General features: G+C 46.5%; 1 protein-coding gene across 2 annotated transcripts in view; it reads right to left on the bottom strand.

Annotated features, from left to right (window-relative positions):
- Window positions 1–787: 787 nt before the first annotated feature.
- The window catches only part of lgr4 (leucine-rich repeat containing G protein-coupled receptor 4), a 71337-nt gene continuing 48570 nt past the window's right edge, over window positions 788–23554 (bottom strand). For both annotated transcript variants that reach the window (XM_088935116.1, XM_088935117.1), the window contains exons 5-18: window positions 22126–22341; window positions 21610–21681; window positions 18728–18796; window positions 17661–17732; window positions 17208–17279; window positions 16364–16432; window positions 15235–15306; window positions 14365–14430; window positions 11851–11922; window positions 8575–8646; window positions 8207–8332; window positions 6470–6582; window positions 5407–5475; window positions 788–4957 (exon numbers count right to left, since the gene is read on the bottom strand). In XM_088935116.1, the coding sequence (XP_088791242.1) occupies window positions 3639–4957; window positions 5407–5475; window positions 6470–6582; window positions 8207–8332; window positions 8575–8646; window positions 11851–11922; window positions 14365–14430; window positions 15235–15306; window positions 16364–16432; window positions 17208–17279; window positions 17661–17732; window positions 18728–18796; window positions 21610–21681; window positions 22126–22341 (2479 nt within the window). In that variant the 3' untranslated portion in view covers window positions 788–3638. The remainder of the gene's footprint in view (window positions 4958–5406; window positions 5476–6469; window positions 6583–8206; window positions 8333–8574; window positions 8647–11850; window positions 11923–14364; window positions 14431–15234; window positions 15307–16363; window positions 16433–17207; window positions 17280–17660; window positions 17733–18727; window positions 18797–21609; window positions 21682–22125; window positions 22342–23554) is intronic.

Here is a 23554-nt window from a genome sequence, read left to right as displayed (position 1 = left end):
TCTTCATGAATACCATCATTCAGCAGCGTTTCCTGTAACCAACGAGATCTCTGCAGAAGGACAAAAACATTCTGTGGGTGTGACTGATACATTGCCATTCCCACCCGTGCTTGTTTGTCATAAATTGATCACCTATCAAAAGCTTTCTAGTTAGAAGGGTCAGGGAGCACCCAAGACTCAGTGCAGAAATAAGTTAACCAAACGTCTTAACAACGAGCAGGTTGGTCAAGTCCTCAATTACCACAGGAGATGTAGAACTCAGCTGGACACCTATACAGGGTAGGAAACAACTGCTTTGTAATCAGTGTAGTCAATTGTCCACACAAACTATCACACTAGTATGACTGCTGCCCTGTACTTAACAATTATTCTGTTCCCTGAAGCATTTTTATCTTGAAATGAATTCAACTGGCATCAACTCCATGGTGTATCCTGGCTTGTGGCTGTTACTTGCTCCCCTGTGAGCCTATACTGGATAAAGCAGTTGGATGGACAAATCGATCTTAAATCATGCACCAGATGGGTTTTTTTTTGTGTGTTTTTCTTAAGTCGCTCGCATGTTCAAATTCTGTTTTGTGTTTTGTAGGCATGTTTTGGAAGTATATTTTTGTTCACGTGAATTAATTTGAACTTCTACCACTTTCCAAGGTACTACGAAAATGAGACGCATATCTCATTTTGAGAGGTACATGCAGAAAATATAATTATTTGTAATCTTCACCTCAGCCTAAAAAAATAATAAACATAATGCAGAACAAAATAAAAATGCAGTGAAAACACACAGGACTTTAAAGCAATTATTCTTTTATATGAATGGTTTGGTTTACAAAAATTACAGTATACAGTACATAATTCCCTCCCACTATTAGTATAAACTAGTTTTTTTTTACATATACAACAATCAGAATTTTATTCATTGACAATGTACAACCAGATTTATTTACAAAGCAACAGAAAGCATTCATATATATATATAAAACAATTTATCACATCTTACTACTGGCAGCCACTACAATTCAGGAGGTAGCTTCCATTGTTGTACAATGTATCCCATTATTTATTTATTGTCTATCAAATAATTTACAACACGCACGCACAGACACACACACGTAGGGAAGACAATTCAGGACTTAAAATTACACGCATTAATATACAGTTCACACCCCAGCCTGTGCTGTAGAAAACAGTGAGTTTAATTTGGAATTGAAGCCTCTGCGTTTCCAATATTCATCTGCCATTTGTTTTTGCCCAAGGAACGTTAAGAGTGACAAAGTGATAACGGTGTGAAAGTATTGCCCTAAGGATGGTGTGGTGGGAGCAATTTGGCACAAAACATCACTGTACCATTACCATCCTTGGGAACTGTGGGTCAAAGTCACTTACTGATGACCGTAAATTCCACTGGGTTGCATGTACCAACAACCCCATCCCCTGGGCAAAAGGTTGCAGAAGGGGATTGCTTCTGAGAGGAGGCAAGTATCTACATAAAGCAAAGCAAGAAGGATCCTGTGGAGTGCGGAGAATGAAAACCAAAATCTACCACAGCTTTAAAGACACAACCCATACGTACAGGTAGCGAGATGAAAACGACAGGGTTAAAAACTAAGAATCTGCTATATAAGCAGGGGGTACGGTTACAACTCACGTCACACAAAATTGTTTGCACGTGAATCTGGTCTTCTTCCTGAAAAAAACAAACACAGAAACACAATGGTTTCACCCAACGTATCAAAGCTGGGCATCAGAGGACTGAAGCATAACAGACAAAAAAAATAAGGATCTAAAAGCTTCAATACTGAATATTAGAGACACTGACACAACCTGGGGGTCATATAGTAGACTCAGAACCTGAAATAAAATCCTTATAATCCTTATGTTAAAAAAATAAACTTTCCTATAATAGCTCTGATGCTGAATTCTTCACTGTTAACAGGCTCATGTAGTGACTGACAACTTTGCACAAAAAAATCAATGCCCTCCGATTGCAGACTGAAGTTACTTTCTAATTTGATTTTTACACAGACCATTAAAATGAGTAAGGACTGTAAAATGTCACAGTTTTTATACATCAGCAAGTACAAAGCTACTGAGTTTACAAACGTGTACCAGTGAACATTTCAATAATATTTTGGGGTAACTGTGGGCTCTCTCATGGTATTAAAATTATGAAATCATTTGCAACTCTTCTTAAAATCCTATATTTATGTCACTTAAGTTGAAAGCACACTAGGTTTTGAATGTTTAAATTATAGCTGACCTGCAGTTTCTGTGTTAAATGTCTATATAAACCCAGAACATACATATACACATGCTTTATCAGTGCTCTACAGTGTGCCATAGATCCTATTTTGCAACTAAAGGTGTTGGTCCACATCACATTAGTTTTGGCACAGAGAAGACTCATTTAGCACAGAAAGGCATAAGCCCAAGCATGAAAATACAAGCCTGTGGTTTTGCTATTTGTTTTTAACAGTAATTGCATATACAATACTAATACAGAAAATGCAGGTTATACTGAGAAATTATTTCAGGGATATGATGAGCCACATTTAGTAGGGATTGCACCCCTAAGCCCATGGAACATATTACCGTGACCTGAAATATGAATCCTATTCCATAAACCCTCTAGCCTTAAAAGCAACACCAAGAAGAAAAATGATTGTCGATCAACACAAAACTCTTTACAGCTGATGGTGTGCAATTTTTGCCAAGAGTGATACACGCAAGTTTACCTTCCTGGCTTGAAGAAGTTAGAAAATTAAGTTTTTCATGGCGAACCCTGAAAGATCACTAATATATACAATTTTGTCGCTAAAAATGTAGTTTTGGTTTAATCGTTTTGAAAAAAAAGAATCATCAAACAGGTTGTGACACCAAACACCCAGTGCTTTCCTCTAAGGAAATTGTCTCATTCTCATATAAACATAAAAGTTTTTTTCTCTTACATCTAGAGGCAAAAGACACCTGTGAATTTAGACCATGGTCATAGTTTCTTATTTCCCTTAGTATGAACTGTAACTTTTCTGTTATTATATTCGCAACACAGAAAAATCTTCATGACAATCCTGTCAGCTACCTTAAACAAAATGGGCAATTTGCAGGTAATGTTGACTCGCACAACATTCTTACATTCAAAGCAGATGAAACAGGGAAAAGCAGGTACCCATCTCTCGAAATGAAAGGTGGTGTGAACACGATATCGGTCAGAGAAAAGCTGCTGTGTGAAACGAAAAACATTCGATACAGCAATCGCATCACTTCAAAGAATAGGAGATCCCCCTAAACCAGCAAAGCAAAACAAAGATGGCTGTGGCCGAGATATTTCTCCCCCCCCAAGATTATTGTAAAACAAGCTCGGCGTGATCTACACGACGCTAGCCCCCCACACGCAAGAAAACACAAACTTAAAATTTTTCGACCAAAGATTCCTGGCTCAAAAGGATGAAGCGCATTGTCCGAATTCCCTTCTTATTAGGCAAGTCACACAGTGATTATTCCAAAAGTGCTTCCTGAATGGTTGTGTACGGAGATTCTGTACACCTCTCGTAGTGTCTCATGCTTTTCGTCCGCCGAAAAAAACAAAACAAAAACACCCGGAAAAAGCGTCCCGCGGGTCTCGAACTGCGCAGGTCTCCCTGCTAGTCTTTAATCCGGGGAATATTGTAGGAATAGTGGACGAGCGGGAAACCGCGGCTCTGGTAAAAGCACGCCCGTCCGCAGGCCTGAACCTGATCGGAGCTGTCGGACACAAACGAGTCTCCCTCGTCGGCGTATTCCGACTGGGCGGAGGGAGTGCCGCAGTCCGACCAGTACCCGTCCGATCTCTGGCAGGGCACCACCGCCAGAGCCGGGCAGCTGTGGGCCTTTACCAAATGTTTGCAGGCCACCGGCTTGGCGAGCAGGAGGGACTCACAGCAGTCGCACACCGCGAGGTTGTCCTGCAGCGGGGAGTAGACGCCGCAGTCGTAATAGAAATCCGGGGAGATGCGGCCGGCCTGCAGCCCGGCGGCGGCCGACCCCGCGGCGGCGGCAGCGGCGCCGGCGGTACCGGCGGCGGGTTTGGCTTCCCGCCACCGGCCGCAGAGCCGGATCTGCCTCCAGTCCTCCTTGAACTGGGGGTTGAAGAAGGCGTAGAGCACGGGGTTGAGGCAGGCCGGCAGCGGGAGGAAGATGAGCGTGACGGACTTCATGATCTCGGGGCTGATGGAGATCGCGGTGATGAGGGGGGCGAAGGAGAAGAAGGCCACAGGGCAGAAGAAGATGCAGTTGGTGAAGATCAGCCAGGCCACGTGCTTCACCATGCTGGCCTGAGGCGACGACTCCAGGAGGTCCGTCTTCTCCAGGCCGCAGTACAGCTTGGTGTAGACCACGGCCATCAGCAGGTAGGCCGTGGAGTTCAGGAGGACCAGAGTCACGGTGAAGCCCAGCGACGGCGCCTCCCCGGTGGGGAACGGCAGGCAGAGGGGCGAGGAAGAGAAGTCGCCCACGTGGAACAGGGGCAAGCAGGCCGCCACGGTGGCGAAGACGCCCAGTATCGCGGCGGCCGCCCGGAACTGCCTGTGCCGCCGGCTCTTCCCCTTCTTCGCCAGGTCCCGCATGGTGACGCTCCGCTCGACGGCCGCCAGAGTGAGGAAGAGGATGGAGGCCTCCGAGGAGAAGATGGCCAGGAAGCCGGTGACTCGACAGCCGGCTCCCGTCTCCCACCACACCCCGAAATCGGCGAAGTGGCCCCAGGACGCGGCGTCCAGCACGCTGAGCATGCCCGTGTAGACGCCCATGAGCAGGTTGGAGGCAGCAATGAGGCCCACGAGGAGCTTGGCAGGGGACACGGCCGCCCTCGACGAGAACGTCGCCGCCAGGACCAGGAGGTTGAAGAGGAGCGCCACCAGGCAGATGAACCACACGGTCAGGCGGATCATCCAGCTGCCTAACAAGTGCTCACAGGGCTTGAAGGCACCTACAGAGAGACGGCGAAAGAGAGACACACTGAGAGATGGGGGGGAAGAGGGGAGTCGCTCTGCATGGCTGATATTTCTAAAAGAGAAGACCGACAACTAAGGACAGCTGACAACTAAGAAACCTTTGTTGCGATTTATGCATGGGTCTTTATCATCAGAGACAGTTTTGGACTGTCACATTCAAAAACTGAGTTTCTTATATTAAAAAATGTTCTCTAATTTTCCAGGACTGAACTGTTGTGCCATGCTCTGTAATACAGAACTCCATGTATAGAAATTAATCTGATTTTATACTAATTCCTAAGTAATTCATTATATTCCTACAATTGCTTGTCTTTCTTTGCCATTTAGCAATTATATTTGGATAAATTGTGAAAAAAACCCAGCAGCAAGTTAAAAGGTCCCAGAAGGAATTTTTTTCCTGCCTGTGGCTTCTGGCGCTCCTTACCTGTCGCGGGAGAACAGTGCACAGCCAGCTGGATTCTCTCGCCCTCATCTTCGGCGACGCTGCCCTCACCTTGAACACAAACCCAACACCATCAAACCCCACTCGTGGAACCCCCCCCCCCCCCAGGAGTCTTGCAAACACTCGGGGCGGGTGTCCTAGGTAGCGCCCTCTCGGTACCATCATTCTGCACTCTTAAACGGGCCAGCCTGGATCTTTCCTAGCCGAAGGTGTCCGAAAACCCCCTCCTATCCCTCCCAAAAACTCTTTGTCCTCCTACCATCTGGGAAAAGAGGTCGCACTGTACGGGCCAGCTCCACCAGACTCTGGACCAGCTTCTTCCCACAGGCTGTCAGGCTCCTCAACACCCTGGAATCTACTTGCGCCCACCCCAATTCCAGAAACAGGGTTTAAACCCCCTCAGTGTGTTGTGTATGTTGTATTATGTAATTGCCTTGTAATCTGCACTTTGCACTATGTGTATCCTGTCTACAATGTCTGTGTCAGTGTCCTGTCTGTATTTGCACCATGGATCAGGAGGAACGATATTTCGTTCCACCATATACTTGTATATGGCTGGAACGACAAATAAATGTGAGCTTGAATATGGGTGAAGACCCCTTGTAGCGTGTGTGACTGGACTCTGGGCTCGAACCACTCCAGCTCCGCAAGCCTGATTTCTGGTACATAGCTCAGGAAGGATGTGTGAAACCTGGTGAGCGATACTGCCATTAAGAGATGCATTTACACACACAGCACTCCTGCTCTCGGTTTTAACTGCACTTCCCCATAGTCTGCACTTGTGTCCTCTGGTGTGTGTCTGCTGGCTTGCTCTCGAGGACTCTGGATACGTCAAGTCCTCCTGGAGTCCTCTCTGTTCATGTCTAAAGAGGTTCTGTCCCTGAAGCCTATCTTTAAACCCCAGAAGACATCTGGTTGCTCTTCACCTGGGCTGTACATTATCTTATAAATAGAGCCTTTCAAGTGCGATATCCAATTATAACATTCATTGATTTGTTCATTGCACAATACAAGTCATTTCACCCTCGGCTTCCAGAAAGCCCACCTGTCTTCTTCCGACTCGCGTCGCCCTGGCTCCCCTGGTCCGGGTTTGTGTTCAGGTAGGCGTCGCACCCGCCGAAAGCACAGCACTGGTAGGCGTAGGGCACAGACAGCGTCCTGCAACAAGAATGCAGTGCCCAGAGCACGCCGTTACTGCAGCTCGGGAGGCCCAGCGGCTCTCCGAATCTGCTGCACAGCGCCTGCCCGTGATCCGGCTCTGCCGACTCGGGGCTCAAGCAGAACGCTCGCTGTTCCTTTGGCGGCGCTTGCGAAAATCGGCCGCGCTCGTCAGTACAGAGGTACGTTTTATTAATGAACCCCCCCCCACCCACCTCAAATTGCTGGAGAGAGCTTCTTGTTTTGGGTAGTTGCATTTTTTTTCCTTCTTTTACCTCATTCAGCCCGGGCTGGTATGAGATGTACAAATTGAGGGCCCTTGTCTTTTTTATCCTTGATACCGGGGCTCCCTCCGCCCGCCCGCCCAGCCGCCAGGGCCTACGGCGTGGTGCGGCTAACTAAACGGGCCCTGTCCGCACCAAGCGCACGTGTCCAGTGTGGTGTCAGGTCCAGCCTGTTTTTTCTTTCCCTGCAATAACGTGTTGAAATGGTTTTTACTGGGCACCTCCCAGCGGAGACCCCAGACAGCCATTTCCTTCGTTGAATGACGGTCGGGGTGCATCAGGGAGATTATATTAAGCCAAGACGTTCAAATCAACGCCTTTTCTGATCACATCCAGTATGTTAAAGGATGAGGACGATTTAGAAGATCATTCAGATCATGCAAAGTTCCCCATTTCCCTACAGCCATCTAATAAAACCAGCATTTGTTTTATTCCTCTTTTTCGATTTGGGGATGGCTCTGGTCCGCCCTCCGGCTGCAGAGAAACTCAGATCTTCGAGCTACAAGCCCCCGGATCCAAGAGGCTCCACAGATGTATTGTATCATAAGTTCATTCTCGTTCCTGCCTACTTTATCCATCACCCCCTTTGCTGATGCAGGGGAACACAGCTTCGAAAGACAAACTATCCCTGAAAAGCAAAGCAAACCAGCCACAGGCCCAGATGCTTCAGTCTGAGTGCTGGATTTCTGTAAACAACCAGCTTTTGTCAGGTCAGCTCAGACCTTGGCTTCTCAAACTTTTACACACAAAGAGATAAGATAAGATCACTTTATTGGCCATATACAATTTCTTGTATTAGGAATTTATCTTTTCGCATACCCCAGCTTGCTCTCCATGAGACACACAGACAGGGAGAGAAGCTGGGGGTCAGAGCACAGGGACAGCCATTTATACGGCGCCCCTGGAGCAGTTGGGGTTCAGGGCCTTGCTCAGGGGCCCAACGGAGTAGGATTCCTCTGCCGGCCGCGGGATATGAACCGGCAACCTTCCAGCCACAGGCGCAGATCCTGAGCCACAGATCCACCGCTCCACCCCAGAAGCTGTGGCACTTTAAAACTGCTCAGAAAAAGTGATAGGGGACTGGCATATAGTTTATTGCTTAGGAAATCTGACTATGGAAAATTTTCTTAGGATAGACTATTTATCTCCACCACTTCTCGAGAGTTTCTCAGAGTTCCCATAAACCTATCCACACCCACACTTCAGTGATAATGTGTGGCGTATAAAACCTTCTTGCTATCTTATTCTCAACTTTAAAACTCTACAACTCAACTGAAAAGAGTCCTTTTTTGACCATCCGGAAACGGCAGTGGTTTGAAGGAGCAGTCCGGTTCGTCTACCTGAGCTTCTGCAGGTCCTTGGCTGACAGAGACCCCTTCATATCCATGTTTCCAGCTAACTTCAACTGGTTCAGCCCGCCCAGGCCTGAAGTGGGCAGGGACGACAGTGCGTTTGAACTCAAGTCCCTGAAATACAAACCAGCACATAGGACTCCTTTTAAAGCTTATTTCAGATGTACAAACAGGTTGAGCCTCCGAATTGAACCTCAGCTGTTGTCTAAAAAGACATTTTGTAAAAGAAAAGGTTTGATTGCACAATCTTTCCTTCTTGTATTTGGGCACTGAGCCATTTATTCTTCCTAATTCCACCTGAAAAAAACGAACATAGGTTTCCAGCAAAGACATGCTATGGTGCAAGTTCTACTCACAGATTTGTTAGCGATGTCAGGGACATAAATGCATCCTTGTGAATGGACTGGATCTGATTTCTGCTGAGGTCTCTGTTAAAATAATGAAACACTCATTTTTAATAGTGCTGCATGATTACTGTATGAGACACATAGACCAAAATGCAGACAAAGCTTGAACCCTACTGCTAGGCCCAATCCTAACTCTGAATCTAGCCCTAATAATCTAGCCTAACTCAATCATCATACTCATGTCCAATAATGGGGGAAGATCAGTATAATTTTCTGCACGTATCGTGTTTTTTTACTGTGGGGAGGGCAGATGAGCAGTGCACCAGGAATCCAGTGAGTCTTTTCAGTAGTTAGTTTCTGGTACAGATCCAAACGGGAGACAAAAAAAAAAAGAAGAAACAGCTAATTTAAAAAAAAAAACATTGGCAAGAATTAACGTCCTGACAAGCTGGAACGAATACACCAGCTTGTGCAGTTACACAACTGTCTGCAAGAATGCACAGAGTCAACGGGAGGTGAGTTTTTCCTGCAGGAGGGCAGGCATCGAGCGAGCCAGGTGAGCCGTGCTCAGGGAGACGGCCTCAAAACGAACAAGGTGGCAGCTTGTCCAGGGCAAGACTTTTCGTCAAGGGGAGCACACGGTTGCTTCCTTGTCTGTGCAGATCAAGTCCAAGCTAAATGGAGGAAATGCGGGGCTCTACGGAGGCACCGAAAACAATGCAGAAAATGTTCGGCCACGGCCTCTTCTTCGTTTTAGTGACCGATGTCGGAACGCTCAGGAAAATGATCCACAATGTCGACGACCAAGACTAAATGCCTTTGCATTTTTGAGTGAAGTAAGATGAGAGGAAATAACCGATTTGACTAAAACTCGAACTGAAATAAATAGCGTCACTTGAGGTTCACCGTTTACACATTTCTGTCTGGCGAATAGCAGGCTGGCTGTAACGGGTTTGAGCCCAGGACTGCTGTCGGATGTGCTTCAGGGCTGCTCATGTGTGAAAAGTGCCAGTATGAGGGTGTGCCAATTTCTCTCCTCTTCTCTTTTGTCCCTCATTTCTAGCCGATCTTTTCCACGTGTCTTGGCTAGAGATGAGCATGTACGAAGAAAGACACCCTTTTAAATTGTGAGAGTTGGTCAGACAAGCTTTGCGCCCGTAATTTCGGCTTCACAATGTGAATAAAATGTTTCCTTTTGCTCGTAGTTTACTTAGAAAAATGTTAAAGTGAGTCTGCAAAATGCTTTTTGTGTACTGTACATATCCCAGCATGTAATAGCGACCAGAAACGAACGCTTAATTGTATTTAGCTTGTGAATGTTGCTGGGTGTTTAGCTAACCGATAAAATATCGTAGGGCTCACATCTTATGGCACAGGCGGTCATTAGGTCATATTTTTTCAGTAGAATGTGTGTGGAGTGAAAGCACAGGTCCGTCACTTTGTTAGACTGATTCTAGCACAATGTCATGAGCACTCACACTGCTCTCAGACTATGGTAGTTTTTCGACTGAGGTAATATGGCATAGAAAGAGCTAGTTATTAATATTTTACCAATGAGTTAATGAATTTATATATTGCTTGCCCTGTCTGGTTTAAATATTTTTTAAAAGCTCATGCATGTCATTTCCCTATAGTTATTGCAAATTCAGTAACTATAGTGTTGGCGAGGGTCACTACTGAATAAATTCATAATACTGCTTCAAAACATTTTTAAAAAGCAGCTTTGAAATAAAGAACTGTGGGTGACTAGAAAGTGACTGTGACTAATAGACCTTTTAATCGACTTAGATTATGACTAGATCAAAAACTTGTGACAAAATTAACATTGTATGGAGCGAAAGTCAGGCTCTACAGCTGCAGTGCCAGCCTCTACAGCTGCAGTGCCAGCCTCTACGGAGGGAAAGCCAGGATCTACAGCTGCAGTGCCAGGCTCTAAGGGAGAAAAGCCAGGATCTACAGCTGCAGTGGCAGCTTCTATGGGGGAAAAGCCAGGATCTACAGCTGCAGTGCCAGTCTCTACAGCTGCAGTGTGAGGCTCTACGGAGGGAAAGCCAGGCTCTACAGCTGCAGTGCCAGTCTCTACAGCTGCAGTGCCAGGCTCTACAGCTGCAGTGCCAGCCTCTACGGAGGGAAAGCCAGGATCTACAGCTGCAGTGCCAGTCTCTACAGCTGCAGTGTGAGGCTCTACGGAGGGAAAGCCAGTCTCTACAGCTGCAGTGTGAGGCTCTACGGAGGGAAAGCCAGCCTCTACAGCTGCAGTGCCAGGCTCTACAGCTGCAGTGCCAGCCTCTACGGAGGGAAAGCCAGGCTCTACAGCTGCAGTGCCAGGATCTACAGCTGCAGTGCCAGCCTCTACGGACGGAAAGCCAGGATCTACAGCTGCAGTGCCAGCCTCTACAGCTGCAGTGCCAGCCTCTATGGAGGGAAAGCCAGGCTCTACAGCTGCAGTGCCAGGCTCTAAGGGAGAAAAGCCAGGCTCTACAGCTGCAGTGCCAGGCTCTAAGGGAGAAAAGCCAGGATCTACAGCTGCAGTGCCAGGATCTACAGCTGCAGTGCCAGCCTCTACGGAGGGAAAGTCAGGCTCTACAGCTGCAGTGCCAGGCTCTATGGAGGGAAAGCCAGGCTCTACAGCTGCAGTGCCAGGCTCTATGGAGGGAAAGCCAGGCTCTACAGCTGCAGTGCCAGGCTCTAAGGGAGAAAAGCCAGGATCTACAGCTGCAGTGCCAGGATCTACAGCTGCAGTGCCAGGCTCTAAGGGAGAAAAGCCAGGATCTACAGCTGCAGTGCCAGCTTCTATGGGGGAAAAGCCAGGATCTACAGCTGCAGTGCCAGCCTCTACAGCTGCAGTGCCAGCCTCTATGGAGGGAAAGCCAGGCTCTACAGCTGCAGTGCCAGGCTCTACGGAGGGAAAGCCAGGCTCTACAGCTGCAGTGCCAGGCTCTAAGGGAGAAAAGCCAGGATCTACAGCTGCAGGGCCAGGATCTACAGCTGCAGTGCCAGGCTCTAAGGGAGAAAAGCCAGGATCTACAGCTGCAGTGCCAGCCTCTACGGCTGCAGGGCCAGGATCTACAGCTGCAGTGCCAGGATCTACAGCTGCAGGGCCAGGATCTACAGCTGCAGTGCCAGGATCTACAGCTGCAGGGCCAGGATCTACAGCTGCAGTGCCAGGCTCTACGGCTGCAGGGCCAGGATCTACAGCTGCAGTGCCAGGCTCTATGGCGATTTCCACCCAACTGAGAGTAGCCCTTGCCCTTCACAAGCCGTCTCGAGGGGTATTCGACTCACAGCAAGCGCAGGGAGGCCAGTCCTCGAAACACGTCCGCCTGGATGCCTTTGATTCGATTGTGCTGCAGGGTTCTGCAGAAGGAAACAGAAGCGGAGGGGGGAGGCGTTTATGGTAAAGGAAACGAAAAGAAAAGGGCCGGACTTGTTAGAGCCTATTTCTATTATGCAACACCATCTCTGAGGGATTTCTCTCCACATACATGTTTATTTTTACGCCTATAAATTACGTCCAGTCCCTCCCCCTTTCCCTCACAGCTTCAACCGGCAAAGGTAAGATGGAAACTCTGCCTGTGCGTGTGGACGATCCGACACTCTGAAGGGGAAAACCCGTTTCCTGAAGGAAAAGGCCTGAGAGGTGTTGAGACTGGGTGTACTGTCAAGGTCTGGTCTTGAACTCTTTCTGAGACACACCTATTTCCATTTCTCTTATTCTGAGGCATTTGGCAGCTGAATGTAGCACTTCAGAAGGGAAAGCAATTTAGGAAGAGAAAAGGTCATTAAAAAAAAAACATTTTGAAAACCCACAAATTGAGAATGTGCGGGTTTCCTAGACAGCAACTTTAATCAACAGAATGGTGTTGTTTTGCTCAAGCACACAACACTTTAACCTTCCTCCCCACTTTCATGGAGAAAGAAAAGAAAATAGAGACCTTGTGCCTTATGCCTGGTATGATGAAGACACAGTGTATCTAAATTTACAAGGTAATTACATGTCATTTTTCTATAAAAACAGTACCCTTCAGTCTACCCACTGAATAGATGCATTTAACAGGACAGAGGCCAGTGGCTTTGGGAGAGCTGAGAGGAGCCAGCAGCACCAGGCAGATACTTGTTGGCATCTCGTTTGTGGGCTGTACCAGCGAAACGTGGTTTTCAGCAAGGAGCTGTGTGGCAAGTCATGTGGCACCACACTGTCATCGTCCTTTCATGTTCTCTGCTCTCCTCCAGCTACATTCTTTTGACAAAGAGCGGCATGAAAAAAAATCACTCAAGCTGGCCTTTTCAGGCCAGAAAGCCGACAGTTAAATGGGGCTTCAGTGTATTATTCTATTTTGAGACCTCTTGTAGGCCCTGGCTATCTCAGTGTTCTGCTTAAGATTAGCTTCACACTGCAGCATGCCAGGCAGACATGAAGTAGTGCCTACAGAAGAGTGTTCAGTACAAAAACACAATTCTGTTACTCTGTACACAGGCAGCCCTTCACAATGACATCCTACAGTGTGTATATCCGATATAGAGAGCTCAGAAAGCCAGACTGCCCAGTGTAAGCTATCTGTATGGTGAAAAATGTGTGCTGTTGGGCAAAGGCGTTTGGTATACGTACAAGCAGGTCCATGGGACACTGTTCCATGACAGTGCTATGGGCACACCACAGGGCTCTGCTTTTGCAGGTGTGCAGACAGGAATGAGATTTGCTTCCTTTAGTGTGTACTTCCTCCCTCTATACTTCTGACCCAATGACCTCCTCCACAGCTCTAGAACAGTGCTTTTCAACATGCTCAACGTCCCAAGCTATTCATGGCACGCCAAGTTACTTTAAAATATCCGTCGCTAACATTGCTAGAAATAACCTTTTTTTTCAAACGCGAGCTACAGCTGAGAGAATGCGAAATTCTGGACGTGGCTTTTGTGACGAGCAGCCGATTCACTGAAACAGGAGCTGGTTTCGATGACCACAACCGGTCAACATCTGGAAACAGCTGTTTCCACGAAGCCCCGATCCGTACTCTGTAAACGCGATCTCTTCTTGACTTCCCGGGACGTAAGAAGAACTGAGCCCTTTTGAGTTTTAGGCAGAGAAGTTCACGAGAAGACCCGATGCAAGTATTTAAAATCCTCAAGGGCACGGGCAAAGCCAGGGGACTTCTTCAGAATGAACAGCGGGATATAAACCAGAAGGCACAGGTGGAAAACACATGGAAGTGCGTTTAAAACTGAGAATGGAGGCACTTTTTTGCGAAGAGAGTTGTGGGGGCGTGGAGCAGACTACCCCTCCAAGTCGCTGAAGCCGATACCCGCCCTTCTTTTATGAAACAGTGGGCTGATCTTTGAATCAATCAGCTACTCATTACCACATGGGCCAGACAGGCTGAATGCCCTCCTCTCTCACACAACTTTACTTACGCAGTTTCTAAGCGCTGAGACCTTTTCTACAGTGTGCAGTTAGGAGACTGCACCTCGTGCACTGAGATGGCACAAAACCTGTCCCAGCTGACTTGGCTCACCAGAACCGCAACTTGCATCACAACGCAAGAATCTCGCTGGCAGGTCACCCCTTGCCCCGGAGCTACGTACTGGCACTGTGCTACACCCTGCCCCCACCCTAAGACCAACGTGGCTCCGGCCAATGTACTGCTCTCGGATTGTGCACACAGAGAAACCCTCTTGTGATCTCTTCTACTACACACAGACTCCTTGTTTTGCTTTATTCTGGCCTTAAACATCTGGTGACAAAATGTAATACTTAGAGAAAAGGTTAGAGAAAAGAGATTGGTTTGAATTTAGGACACTCACATTTCCTCCAGCTTGGTGCAGCCTTGAAAACTTGGAAGCTCTTCAATCTCATTATAGGACAGATCCCTAGAAAGACAGAAGGAAAAAAAACAACAAATGTATTGCACCGTACATCAGTCACAGGAACTTCGGATTTCACACAAATCGCTCCATGCTGAAAAGCCGTAAAGGGAACTTAGTTATAACATCAATTCTAACACAACTGACAAGTCCACCAGCAATAGTGAAGAATAACAGTGCAGTGGCTGACAATGAAAAACATCACCCATGGGCCTGTAAAGACACAGCAGTGCTCAGCTTCAGCTCCTCTCACCCTTGGATCCAAACCCCAGATTCCAGTTCTAATGAAAGCTGGGGGAACGTGCAGCTCAACCTACAGTTACTCTCATCATATCCTCTGCTGATCAAGCTGTTCTTGCTGAACGTGTTACTTAGTGGCCAGGGGAAAGGAATTGTGGTAATTGAACAATAAATGATAAGATATGCCAAAGGGACTGTCTGGTGCACATTCCAATCCAGCTTAACCAATTACTTAATTGGTTCAATTATTGGCTAAATGAACCATTCTTGGAAGGCTGCTATAAAAAATGGAAGGTTTTAATCTCTCCAGGACTAGTGCATGCCTTACTTATAATTTTGTATAAGTTTAGAAAACAGAACTTCAACTGATTTAAAAAAACCACCATACACCAGACACATTTTTATAAAACTGGCCATCAGAACAAGATCATTTTTGTCATTAGGTGCATTCATATTTCCCCCATAATAACTCATTCTTTCATTGAGAAGTACTACAAAGACATGACCTATAGAGGCACGATTTCTACACCTCCGAAGGACTCTGCTTCAGAGAGCTCAGGGGAAACTTACAGGGTTCGTAGCAACTTCAGATCTTCACACAGGCTCGCAGGAATGGTATCTATCTTGGTTCCCGTCAGTGTGCTGCAAAACAAAAGGTACACAAGCATGGGAATTTCTTTCGAGATAACTTAAATTTAACAAATGACCCTCAACTGTCCACACTCTAAAAGAAATGACTGAATGGCGAAGTTTAATCCCTGCTGACATGGGAGCTCTCCAGGTGCTGGGCTGGAGATGTATGGTGTAACACTTGCACACAAGCTTTTAAAAGTCTTAATTTGAATCTAATTAGATTGCTACACCCACTAAAACAGCAGCAGAAGCAGCCCCAGATTACTGCAGTGGTTATTTCGGGCAATTATAGGATCTATGAGCACAGGGTGTCAATCTTGCAAAGACACCTTAGGAACACAGAATCAGAACAGGTTTATAAAACCCAAAGAAACGAACACAGATTTAAAAGTTCAGGCTCTGCCAAGAGGATACTGGACTTCAAGTAACATAGGCTGACAGTATGATACAAAAGCCTTTTGATGCATTACTGAATGAATCACGTTTAATTACACATTTTTATTTTGTTCCTTTGTATTGTATTTCCAATTACTCCCAACTGCGTTTATTTATGAATAGCTTTGCTCATAAAGACTATATAAATATACTGATCAGCTATTTCTCACGCAGGAAAGAACCTGTCAGTGTCTGGTGAGGAATTTAGGACCAATTAGCACAACACAATGACTATTGGAATTTGACTAGCAAAAGGAAAATGCATGGTAACACAAATTCTGTCATTGAAATACTTTCTTTGTTTTCAAATTCATAAGTCCACAGCACTGTGCTTATCACTAAGCACTACTATCAATTAAGCAGAAGAGTACTTTAAAAATAATGCAGTATTTTTTGGTTATTATTAAAATGGTCTCAAGGTGTTCTAGACACACTGGGGACATCTGGTCACCCTTCATCAGGTACGGACAGCTTTGGCCCTGTGGTTCTGTAATACTGCACGTGGCAGTAGATTGTCAATGAAGAACAGAACTGTAATCGTAGCTTCAAGGCTGTTCATTTCAGCCTTAAACCGATGAAGCCAACATCAGCTGATAATTCACAAGTCACCCCATCTCCCAGTGAGACTTACAGGCTCTCTAAATTCTCAGTCCCATTGAGGTCAGGAAACCGCAGCACCATACTGGCTCCCCGCACTATCCTGAAATTAAACAGTCACAGCGCGTGAGAAGAACTTCACGGAGGCACACATTTTCTCGTTAAGAATTACAGAAAGGAAGACTGTAAACAGAAGCACACTCAAGCACTTTAAAGGGGAACTCGAACTACTTTCACATTTGGGGTTAGAAAGAATCAGCATTGATGAGTGCACTTCAAACCACAATGACAATACAATGTACACAGTAACTTATGTATGTGCAGTGCCATGTTCTGTGATTCAGAAAGAGGTAGCAAAACTTCTGGTGAGGTGAGCGGCCCTATGACATTGCAAACAAGCGGGCTTATGAATACATCTCTTCTAATCCAACAGAAATATTGCTCTCGACTTCGAGGTTTTGCTGACAAATACTACTTACTTGCTAACTCTGCATACAGATCACGTTGGAACATTTCTGCAGTGAAATGTCGGCTGTACAACCTGTACTTATTTGCTCATCCATCGCATTACAGTAGTCATTAGTGACTAGTGAGCAGGAAGGGCTGCATCACGCCACAGTCCGTGGGAACTTGATTATGAGTTTGCGACAACATGGAGACTTACAGTACCTTCACAAAGTTCACGGTTTTGTGCTTAATTTGAAATTTGGAATTTGTTTCTATAACGTCAATCAATTTGGCGAATTTACCAAATCAATTACTTAGAGCTACTTATGAGATCAAAGCCAATGGAGATATTTTTCTGGGGGATGAAGGAGTGGAGACGGGACATTTCTTTGTAATATTCAAAATGTAGCTGTTGCTAAAGGAGTTCTTACAGGGAGTGGAGCTCTGACAGGTTCCGGAAAGCTGTGCTGCCCACAAACGAGAGGGGGTTGTCATACAGGTGTCTGAAAGAGAAGAAGTGGTCCACAGAGTCACCTTCAAGTTAGGACCAGGAATCGAGAAACCAAAACTCGAGGAAATGTGAAAAAGACACCAGTGCATTCAGCTCAGAAATGACTGAAGAAACTGCAATGAAATCAGACACTACAGACTCCAAGAAGTAATGTCCTCAGCGTGAACCTTGCTTAGACAAAGCAAGAAAAGTCGGATTTTTTTTCTAACGCTGAGGCAAATGTATTTCGCTCCAGGTACACCAAACAATTAGAATGTTGTTCCTTGTAAAATAAGTTAATGAAGACTCTTAAGGCAACAAGGAACCCTAAACACCTCACCTGGAAAAGGAAAAACAGACAAGGCCGAAACAGACTCGACGGTGTAAAACTCACATTGCTCTCAGCAGAGGATTTTGGCTGAAGGCTCCATCGGGGATCACAGCAATGTTGTTACTATGAAACCCCCTGGAATAAGAGAAAAAAAAACCTAAATAAAGGACCAGATATAATTCTGGCACCATCGTCCGACTCAGGGCTGCTTGCACCCAGGTTAAAAGGACAATCTCAGGGGTAATCAAGTCCCTTTTTACCTTGATTTATCATAAAGATGAAAAGGCGCTATATAAATCACTTGGTTGGAGAGGCTCTTGATCTCTACAGTCCAGAAAATGCACTGCTACTGGCACAATGTGTCTGGGAGTTCCCAGGTAGCACTGCAGGTTTGGTCAGGCATCATGGCAACCAGGGTGCTGGTGCAAAAGGAAAGATACCTTTGCAGTTTTTGTGAAAAGGCAGCCCTCTCACAGGTAGAAGGTAGAACAGAGAGCGAGCCTGGAGGAAAGAGATGATTGAGGGAGGTGAACCGGGTCTGTTGACGTTACTTTGAACACCCAGGACGACATGCCAAAGAAGGCACCTTATAAAAATGTTTAGGAGTAGCAGAGCAAGATGAAGTGCATTAGTTTTGCAGAGAAGGGGGAGTAACACTCAGCAATCAGATTAATCTCCTTTTCTTCTTCTTAGAGCGAAAAAAAAAAAGAGCTTAGCACCTGGCTTTCAGAAACTGGCTGGATTACTGACATGTCATTCTCTACACGAAAGAAATCTTTTTCATCTCTCTAAAGCTCGGGATCAAGGTGTCATTGTAAACTAACACTACAGTCATTTTTCTTCATTCTGTGAAAAACTTTTCTACCTAAGGCTCTGTAAATGGGGGGGGCGGGGGGGTTGGTAACAAAAAGGTATTGAAATTTTTGGGCCCCGTCTGGGTAACTCGTCAATCTATCAACTTGAGCGACAATTCCCACAGGTCATCCGAGAAGGAGCGCAAGGGCGGGTTTCTCACACAAAGACAAGCAGAATCAGGCTGAGCTGACATGAAGCCCAGTGCTTCCAGCATGTGGGGCTGTGAGCAGACACCCCCCCCCCCTCCCCAAATCAGCTGTAAATCAGCAACTTACAGCTCCTTCAGATTTGGCAGAGCCTTGATCGCCTCAGGAAACTCAACCAGGTTGTTGTAGTTCAGGTCTCTGCGACACAAGAGGGGGAGAGACAGAGTGTTCGGGTGAATGCACACACACTGGTCCTGCCCCCTTTTCACCAAGGCCAGCTAACTCCTTTCTCCAGCTTCGCTTGCAGACAGACGAGGGAGAGAAGAAGAAAACAAGCCGTGATGCAATGCGCCTCTGGCTGGGTGCCTGATGTGCGTTTCGGTATTTATTTAACAAATTAAATATTTGAAGCGAATAACTGATGGAACTGCGGGATATAGCAGCATCAGTTACACTGTGAGCTAACAACCAGCTGATGCCATGACCTTCGCCGTATTCCCACCATAGGTCTCCTCTGAAATTCCATTGCCAGCGGTATTACGCAGACAAGCAATTGTCAGGGAAGAGGGCAGCAATCCACATCCAAACACACCAGCATAACGCCGGTAAATGGATTCTGTTTACATATTGTACCTTGCCATGAATAATGGTTTTAACAGCACAGCATGCACATACAGTATAAATACACACACAACATATGCTGCAAATCATCTCTTGGCAGGCACTCCTGTTGACTCTCCTGAATACCTTGCTCAACCCATACTGCGCCCTCGTTACATTGCCTGAGCGGATCTGAGACTCCTCCGAAGTCAGAACACCTCCGAGATCTTGGCAGCTGCCGCAGGCAGGGCTTTACTGAGCTAATGGGGCAATCAAGAGCCGTGGAAAGACATTCAGGCCTGTTTTTCTGCCTGTCCCAGGCAGCTGGAGGTGAAAGGTTACAGGGGCCTGCCTCAGTTTGGCAGAAGACTCTAACATTCCCCTCTGCTTAGGACCTGTCACTCTCCTCCTCCTCCCCCTGTCCTGCTCCTGATCAGCAGCCATGAACAGACGACATGCGACCCGAACCTTCATCTGCAACATTCCTAAATGACGGCCAGGCCGTGGTAGCGTTTTCTGAGTGCGGACAATGTGAGGTTAATAGATGAAAGGGAGACTCAAACAGAGGAGCCTAGCTGAGCGAGCAGGTCATCCCTACCTTCAACAAACAGAGCCGAAGAGAAAGAGACTGCAGCAGTGCTTGGTTTTTTCTCAGGTTTTTTTAAAGATCTTTGTGATACTTCATACATGTGGAAGTATTGTTCGTCTCTCTCTAAGAGCTGAACAGTTAAACACCCCACATTTCCAGCCAGAATTCAAATGCTTGTAACAGTTATTACACTTCAGCTGTTATTTAAATGCAAAGCTTCCTATTAAGGAAGGACAAACAACTGCTTTTCCAAAATACTGCATTTCCACCAATTACTTCTTAATGACAATCTCATTTTTTTTCAAGTTGGAGGAGCTGCAGGATTCAGTTTAAAGATCTCTTAGCACGAAGTCAATGAAAAGTCAGTGGTGCAATGAAAACGCAGGCCTTCGGCTCACAAGAGGTTTCTGTTCCTCTAGGTGAAAAGCATCAGGGTGTTTTCATCCTCTGCAGGGCTGGAGGAAGTATCAGCCGGAAATGAATAACGAAGGGGAAACCAGATATCAATCTCAGATGATTTGGTATTTATCCTGGCAGCAATTACTGGAGGAAGTTGTTCCATAGGCTTCCTGATACGCTAAAGCAGTCTGCAGTGGTAAATTCCACACACAGAAGGAAGAGAACCCTGCTTTCAGCAGCAGAATTTTAATGCACTGTTTTTTCAGGACAACAGCAGAGACAGCAAACAGAGACGTCTGCTTTCACGCTGGCTCAAAACAGCTACAAATCTTGACTGCGCAGTTCCTTCTCTTAGCTGGCCTTACAGTGAACCCAGAAGCACTGCAGCTCACAAGCCCATGAGCCCTGTCTCTAACAGCTCTTGAAGGTCACTGTCACCTTGAACTGGATAACCCCTCCCCCCAGAAAAACACACACACACACACCCTCGTTGTCGCTCAGAAACGGGCCTCCCTCAGGCAAAACTGACAAGCTGCACTGCTCTGAATACTGTTGTGAGAAACAGGTACTGAGAAATACTACCCCCAAATTCTGCACCTGAAGACATTAGTCTGAAGATAACAGTACTGGGACTATGAGGAAACTGGTACAATCCTTGAGCTCACAGAACAGGACAGTCATTGGAGCCCAGTTTTCAAAATTAGCAAAGGCGCTTGTCTTAAAATACATTCACTTTTCCCCTTGCTAGCTGCATCCATGTCAAGAAACAGCAGAGCAGTAGTGAGGCTTCATACTGTTAAGGAGACGATGGGGCGAAGCGGTGGCTCTGTGGCTCAGGATCTGCTCCCGTGGCTGGAAGGTTGCTGGTTCAAATCCCGCGGCCGGCAGAGGAATCCTACTTCCTTGGGAACCCTGAGCAAGGCCCTTAACCCCAACTGCTCCAGGGGTGCCGTATAAATGGCTGACCCTGCGCTCTGACCCCCAGCTTCTCTCCCTGTCTGTGTGTCTCATGGAGAGCAAGTTGGGGTATGAGAAAAGACAAATTCCTAATGCAAGAAATTGTAAATGGCTAATAAATTTGATCTATCTTATCTAATGTTTCTTTAGCGCACCTGCTAATGAAGTTGCTTTATTAACCTGCTGTAACTTCACATAGGATGTTCACATCACAGATGAAAACAAAGTAAAAAATACTGGATTTTATGTGGCGATTGATTCAGTTTGTTGCACTTATGCTTGGATTTGCATTGAAGCCAGAAAAAAACAGCTAAGCTCTTGGCTTTCCTTTTTTTCCATTCTTACTATTGTAGTCTTGCGCATTGTGTTCAAACTGTACAGTACTCAAAGGTCTTCCTGCTCCCTCATTGACATTTCCCAGATCTGTAAATGGGTTTTCAAGCACGCGGGACTGTTTGACACTTACAGAGTTTCCAGGTTCTCTAATCTGTTAAAGCAGTGCTCCCCAATCTCCTTGATTTTGTTGTTGTGGAGATGCCTGAAAAAAACAAAAACAGCATTCTTAAAACACTGGTAAACCAGTGGGTGCAAAACATTTTATAAGCTCCATTGACATTCAACAGGAAAGCAGACTGGAAAAGGCCCATTGATGAAGAATTAATGCTACGCATTTAATAACAGAGGCAGAACCAACCAGGCCTGTGCAAGCAGTCAAATCCTGTCACGCTACAGGATTTAGCAAAGGGTCAAAGGTCAAAGGGGAAAGGTCACTAGGTTCATCTTGTTTTTTGGTGCTGAACTGAAGTGATGCAAACAGCTTTGACAGCACGACCAGGCAGCTCACTCCTGCTTCTAATGGAGCAGAGGGGCGGCTGTTCTGTTTCCCACAAGAGCCTGCAGCAGCCCCCGATCCTGAACTGGATCCATCTGCTGTGCAGCAGGAGCGCCCTGCGCACGGGGTCTGTCCGGGCGCTGTACTCACAGGACCACCAGGCTGGAGAGGTTGGCGAAGGCGCTGTCGGGGATGTGCGAGATCCTGTTCAGAGCCAGCGTGAGGGCCTGCAGGGAGGGCAGGTTGCTCAGGGGGGTGACGGGCACCTCCGTCAGGCTGTTGTCGTCCAGCCACAGGTGACGGAGCTGCAGGAGGCCCTCAAAGCTGTCCTCCGGGACCACCGTGATGTGGTTGGCATCCAGCCTCCTACAGGAGCAGTAGGCCATTACAATACAAATACAGGCTTATACACAGATTTCCAAAGAGCTGCTGCAGGTCCCATTCAAGCTCTATAGGCCTTTTTCCTCTGCAGTCAGAGAATGACCAGCAGGCATGTGCTACGTACTAAAGACCGACTCTTATCACTTGATCCCTTGATCGGTCCTGTGGATGAGGAATGAGAGCTGGCTACAGCAACAGATCTACAGTTCAGCGTCACAGGGCTCAGCGCACTGAGAGAGGTACAGAAGCGACGCCACTCCCCTCTGAAATCCAGACACTGGAAAACTCCGCCGTGGCAGGAGGAATGGTCTTCCATCATGGTGGAGCTATCCTGTCTAGAGAGCAGCGCTGCGCGTCTTCAGAGCCTGTGAGCGGACAGAAGGAGCTGCCCCCGTCACACTTTTGCACCACAAGAAACCTTCATTCGGCACCGGGTCTGGTTTTTTTTCCGGATGGGGGTGAACAGGACACCAAGTGGGGGCAAACTGCGCTGAGGGGTGAGGAACGGCTTAGTGCACAGCATTTCCATGAATTAACTGGCACGAAGTGGGATCAAATTAATTAAAAGCATTCACCCAGCAAGAGATGAAAGGCATTCCTCAAACACATCCATTTCTGTAGGTGCAGTTAACCTAAAACCAACATCTAATTCTTCTAAATAATACACCAAAGAATTACTTAGTGCCTTGCTGAACTCTTCCAGACTGCCCTTTGTTCTTTTTGAGACTCCGCCCCCTGCAGACATTTCCATTTGCTTTCAATATGGTGTTAAAAATTAATCAGACCTAGAAGAGAGAGCCACACACAAACTACTGCAGGTGCAAGCCAGACTTGAAAATTCCTTGCAGTTGCCAATCACACGCTGACAGCCCGCTCCTCTCACATCTACCGGCCGAGCTGAACCAAAAGCACACAACTGCAGCAGACACAGGAACTCACTTTGGCAACCGACCCACTTGTCAAGTCCCCGTGCTTAAAACATGAATTTTCTATGATCTCATAGGAAAAGGATTCACAAAAGCATTTATCACTTTTGGGCTATGAATCACCCAGGCATTGCACAAGCCGGGAATATCAGAGGTCTGGCTACTGAAACGCCTTACATGAGTTCTGGGAGGTTGAGGAAACCCTGTTGTTATCATGGAATTATTTGCAGATATTTACTGCTCTGTTTATACAGGCGTTTGCCTCAATGGTT

The sequence above is a fragment of the Atractosteus spatula genome, chromosome 16 (assembly GCF_055471065.1).
Source record: "Atractosteus spatula isolate fAtrSpa1 chromosome 16, fAtrSpa1.hap1, whole genome shotgun sequence".
Lineage (NCBI taxonomy): Eukaryota > Metazoa > Chordata > Actinopteri > Semionotiformes > Lepisosteidae > Atractosteus > Atractosteus spatula.
The sequence above is the reverse complement of the archived record's forward strand: the minus strand, read 5'-3'. Positions and strand labels throughout refer to the sequence as shown.